Source organism: Watersipora subatra, chromosome 3, assembly GCF_963576615.1.
Source record: "Watersipora subatra chromosome 3, tzWatSuba1.1, whole genome shotgun sequence".
Classification (NCBI taxonomy): Eukaryota; Metazoa; Bryozoa; class Gymnolaemata; order Cheilostomatida; family Watersiporidae; genus Watersipora; species Watersipora subatra.
This window is the reverse complement of record NC_088710.1, coordinates 28,851,205-28,856,238: the sequence shown is the minus strand read 5'-3', so window position 1 is coordinate 28,856,238 and position 5,034 is coordinate 28,851,205. Positions and strand designations below refer to the sequence as shown.

The 5,034-nt window shown below is 36.6% G+C and overlaps 1 protein-coding gene across 1 annotated transcript; it reads right to left on the bottom strand.

Annotated features, from left to right (window-relative positions):
• Positions 1-2,813: 2,813 nt before the first annotated feature.
• LOC137390485 (uncharacterized) lies at positions 2,814-3,437 on the bottom strand. Its single transcript, XM_068076814.1, has one exon. It carries the CDS (start codon positions 3,435-3,437, stop codon positions 2,814-2,816), a length of 624 nt encoding a protein of 207 aa, XP_067932915.1.
• Between the last annotated feature and the right edge of the window lie 1,597 nt (positions 3,438-5,034).

The following is a 5,034-nucleotide window of genomic DNA, read 5'->3' as shown; positions in this document are numbered from 1 at the left end:
ACATGGAATATTTACCAAAATGTTTTTTGTTTTCAGTGATCATCAAGTGAAAAGTACCACATAGTTATATTCACAATGACCCACAAACATTGACAACAACTTTTATGTTAGTTACATAGTTCTTTCATTATTAAATGAAGGTTCAGATTTGATAAAATGATTTGAATATCACTTTAACATGAGTCCATTCTGAAGCTGTTGTTGAATATATCATTATCAATTTATCATATAAATACATATTATGCTATTTATTACCAAACAAATTTCCTACACTCCGAATTAAAAGAAGATTTAACATAAAAAATAAAATATGAAGGACAGAAAATAGAAAGATATGAAGGAATCATATGGGGCTAAAAAAATTAAAATAATTTTATTTAAAGTTGAATAATGTTAAAATTTACTGTGATGATAACTCAGTCAACCAGTATTTGTAAAGTGGGAATCGAAACTGAATATGAAAGCTTTCATTCATCCTTCATAAGAATTTGGGTTTTTTAATGTCGTGATCAAATTTTATTAGCTACAGTTTTTCACTAGTTGGGTGCAAAACGTTGATGTCATACTTTATGGATTTCCTATCTGGAAAACTTTTTATGGTAAAACTACTGAGTTATTAGGAAGCCTAGTCATAACACTAAAAGAACTGACTTTATTAAAATTCTGGACAGCAGTTGTAACATACATGTATGTTAAGCAAAAATTATTGTTGATACTTTAGCACATAAAACATCTGGCACTGTAATAATTATGTTTTGAACTTTGTATAAAAGTTAAATCTATTGATTGAAATTTATAACAATAAAACAAACTATTGCTCTCCATACATAAAATATAATCCTTGTAACTTTTATGTTGATTATTTTCTAGAAAACCTTCATTTGTATTTTTTTACTGACTCATCAACTTTGTTTAAATGTAATATGGCAAAACTAATATAGCCTTTTGGTTCATTATGTTTTGTATAAATTATTACATTAATTGTCTTTCACAAAAATTTATCTTTGACAAATCTTTTTTACATAAATTATAACATAGTACCTAGCAATTAATCTCTGTTGCTTTTTTATTCGTTTCTAGAAAACCTTTATTTGCATTAGTTTATTGAATGAACACTAAAAGGCATAAATGCAATTTCCTCGACGTTAGTGAAAGCTCATTCGCATTAGCTATCAAAATATTTGGCCTACATATTCAACATGAGCATAAAACAATGTGTTTTCCCACAAAAATGAAATGTGCTAAAGTTTTACCCATAATTAAAACTGAAGGGAATAAGCTGTTATCTAACAACTACTAGCTGTGTTGCCCGGGTAATAAAAAGGTTTTTGCACAGAAAATTGATTTGTATTTAATATATAACAACATTTGCCACTCTAACTTTCAAACTACATATCATGAAAAAAGTGCTTTGTTTAAGTGAAATAAATTAGGAGAGAAAATAAAAACAACTGTAAAAGTTTTCAAACTTTTTCAAACAGCTGTAACTTTCAAATTTCAAATCATGAAGATAAGTTTTTTAAACCGCTGTAAATTTAAAAGTTCATAACTCTTTGTAGGGGAGACGGGGGCACTCGGGGACAAAATTTACACTTTTGACAATCCATCGAATAATTTAATTAATAATGAGCTGAACTTTCTTGTGACGATACCCTCACATGTTGTCTATATAAATATCCAAACATTTCCCCCTGCGAATAGTTAAAAAATTTTTACAATGAAATTACTAACTCATGTTCACTGTCCCAGTGTGCCCCACATCGGGGGCACCCTGGGACAGCGGCAGGGGCACTGTGGGACTATATAATTACCTACTGTCTTCACTAAAGATGGTGCATAAAATAATTTTAGTCAAGTTTATTGTATAATATAAAACAGTGTAGAACAGTAATTAGTAGTATGGTACATTACAAACAAAACTACAGTATGATGAGGTGTACATGACCAAGACAAGACAACTAAACAGCAGAGAAGTGCGGTAAAAACAAATATGGAAATCCTCACATAGCTAGAAATATTGTGCCAAACTAATAGGGAAGGCCATTCTCTCTGAGAGTCTGCTTGTTCCACCAGTGATATTCGGTGATGGAAGCTCTAATAGAATGTCGCTGTGGTCGACTAGTGCTAAGTCTTCTGGCTCTGATTTAACAAATGTAGGCTTGGCACCAGGAACAGTTTTGAAGAACGATACACTTAATGTCATATCAGAACTCTCCATCTCGACGATGATTCCAACATAGTGCTTTACAAGCTTCTGTTTGCCAGTAACTGTAAACTTTACAAGCACATAATCTCCGGTGTTATATTCTGTTGAATCCGTTTCACTGTCCATTTTGACAACCCCATTATCTCCGTCATCCTCGCTAGTGTCCTCTTTCTCAAGCCTAGTGTTCAATTCGACCTCTTGGCGCTCATCCTCACTGCTATCACTGACCTCCACATCCTGAATAACCTTCTTTTTCACTCTTTTAGATGTTTTATTGGCCCTCTGTTGGTTGCGTTCCCTTTTGAGTCTTTCTTTTACTGGGGTGTCTGTCAAAACTAGTGACTTTGCAGTTTTCCTTTTTCTTTGGTTTTGTCGTGGAGGGGATTTCGGGAATGGCCGTACTTCTACTGGTGTAAGGTCTTTAGGGGTGGCTACAACTTGGCTGGTTGATGGGGATGAATAGACTGGCTCTGCTGGTAGTGCTTGGTTCACTGCAGGAGCTGCTATCAGATCATCCTGGCTGGTAGATGGTGTAACCAAGTTCTCGGGAGCTGGACGGTTTGTGACTTCTGAGGCAAGATACATGTCGTCACCAAAAATGTCTGGCTTATACGGAAAGACACCAGACACGAAAACCGGATAAGATATTTGACGGTGTAAATGCCCTGTTGAAGCTCTCACCGAGTAAGGCGCCGATCTCATGTATGGATATTGTCCGGGCAGGATTATTCAACATCCAGCGCGTACAGCTGTCATTGTAGTAGCGCTTTAGGGGGTCATAAACGGTGCGGTCTAAAGGCTGTAGCTTGTGACTACAATGGGGAGGGAACGTTAGTAAAATAATGCCTTTCTCTTTAGCGGACTCTATGGCTGAAATAGATACATAGCTTGTATGATTGTCCATGAGTAGCAGCACGGGATGCTGATGAGAACATTTAGCATGCTTAGCAAAGTGCTTCAGCCATTGTAGAAATATCTCTTGATTCATCCAACCAGATACATGAGCGGCACCTCTGCTTCTAGGTGGGGTGCCATTTAGCATGAAATTCTTGAAGTTGACTCGTGGGAATATGAGGAATGGTGGGATAAAGGAAACTTGAGCATTAATGGAACCAACAAGTGTTACAAGAGTACCTCTTTCAGCAGAGGTAGCGAGACCAACTTGTTTGGAGTTTTTGCGTGCAATAACTTTAGGAGGCTTGTGAACTTTATTCAGAGCCGTTTCATACATATTGTAAATTTGATTGGCCTCAAATTTAAACTTTAGAAGTACAGCTTCTAGGTTAACAAAAAATGCCGATACATTACTTCGATTAAAGCTAGTGGCCCGACTCAGACTCGTAGCTTCGGGTGTGCGAACTGACAAGTTGGGATGCCTTTTCATAAAAGAGTATATCTAGTCCTCCCCTGAAATCACAAAATGAGCTTTCTTCAATGAACAACCATAGACCTCAATTTAACGGCCTACTATGCACATAGGCCTAGATATTTATAAGGCTACATTCACATTTAATAAAACGGTATGAATATTTTTATTTAATCTGTGTTTGTTTTCTACTCTTTTCTTCAGGTCATTCTAAAGAACAGAGATAGCGAGAAGCAGATAGGGCTATTAGACTGTAGTTTTTTTTATAAATTAGGTACTAACCTGCTTTCTCGTTTTTATTCCAGAGGCTTGGGTATTTTAGATTTAGTTTTTTCGCGTATTCATACGCGAATTGGCGCATCATGACTTTGGTGAAGCCTGCGTGGTGTTTTGCTCCCTCAACAAGGTATGACTCCAGCATTACTTCGTGTTCAGTGGAAAACACACATCTGTTGTCCCAACGTGGTTGGTATGTAACACTAGCTTCTCCAGCCTTGCGTCGCTTCGTCACCGCTCTTGCCAGGGTTGACTTCGGAATGACATAACTTTCAGATGCGGCTCTTAGGCTTAGCTTGCCATCAATAACTTCTTTGATAGCTAATTCAAACACTGAATCAGCAATCTTTCCTTTGGCGCTGGTTTTTCTGTTTCGAACCATGGTTCCGACAATATTATCATCATGGCTTACATGAAATAATGTTCGGGGCACAGCGGGACACGCAACGGGGCACAGTGGGACGCGTCCCACTGTGCCCCGCCAGCTTTTGTCCCACTGTGCCCCGCCTGATGATAAATTGGCTTTAGTGTCATATCTCCCAGAAAAAAACAGTGGCTACACTTGTAATATATAGGGGAATTCTGCATAAAAAGCTACTATGACTAGCATTCTTAACATTTGGTCATACAAATTCTAGTGCCATTTATGAAACATTTTCCCTGGGTGCAAATATTTACTTTTTTGGTGAAAATCTACATTTTTACTCACCTTGTCTAAAGTAGGTCCAGCATGGAGATGAGAACAAAATGGCTTCCCTATGATGTAATTTCTTGTAAGTTTTCCCATGCTAAAGAATGAGAACAGAACACAACTTCCAATAATGACACTGTCCCACAGTGCCCCGTGTCCCAAGGTGCCCCCGTCTTCCCTAACATATAGCTTTTAACAACCTAAAGTGGAACTTGCTTTAGCGGAACTGTTTTAGCGTTGCTAACCGAGTTCTTCGAGATCCGAAACAATTTTTCCCTTTAAAATAAAATTATGTAGATTTTAATCCGTTCCAAGATCAGAAAAAACTTGGGTAAAATTAGAATATACTTCAGTAAAGTATTTTTCAACATTTTATACCATAAGCTGTACTGTATACTGCATACTATAAATAGAAACGGGTATATATAGATCGTGTTTAATTTCAATAAATGTTTTATATTTATGATGATGGAAAAACAAAGCAAAACTAAACAT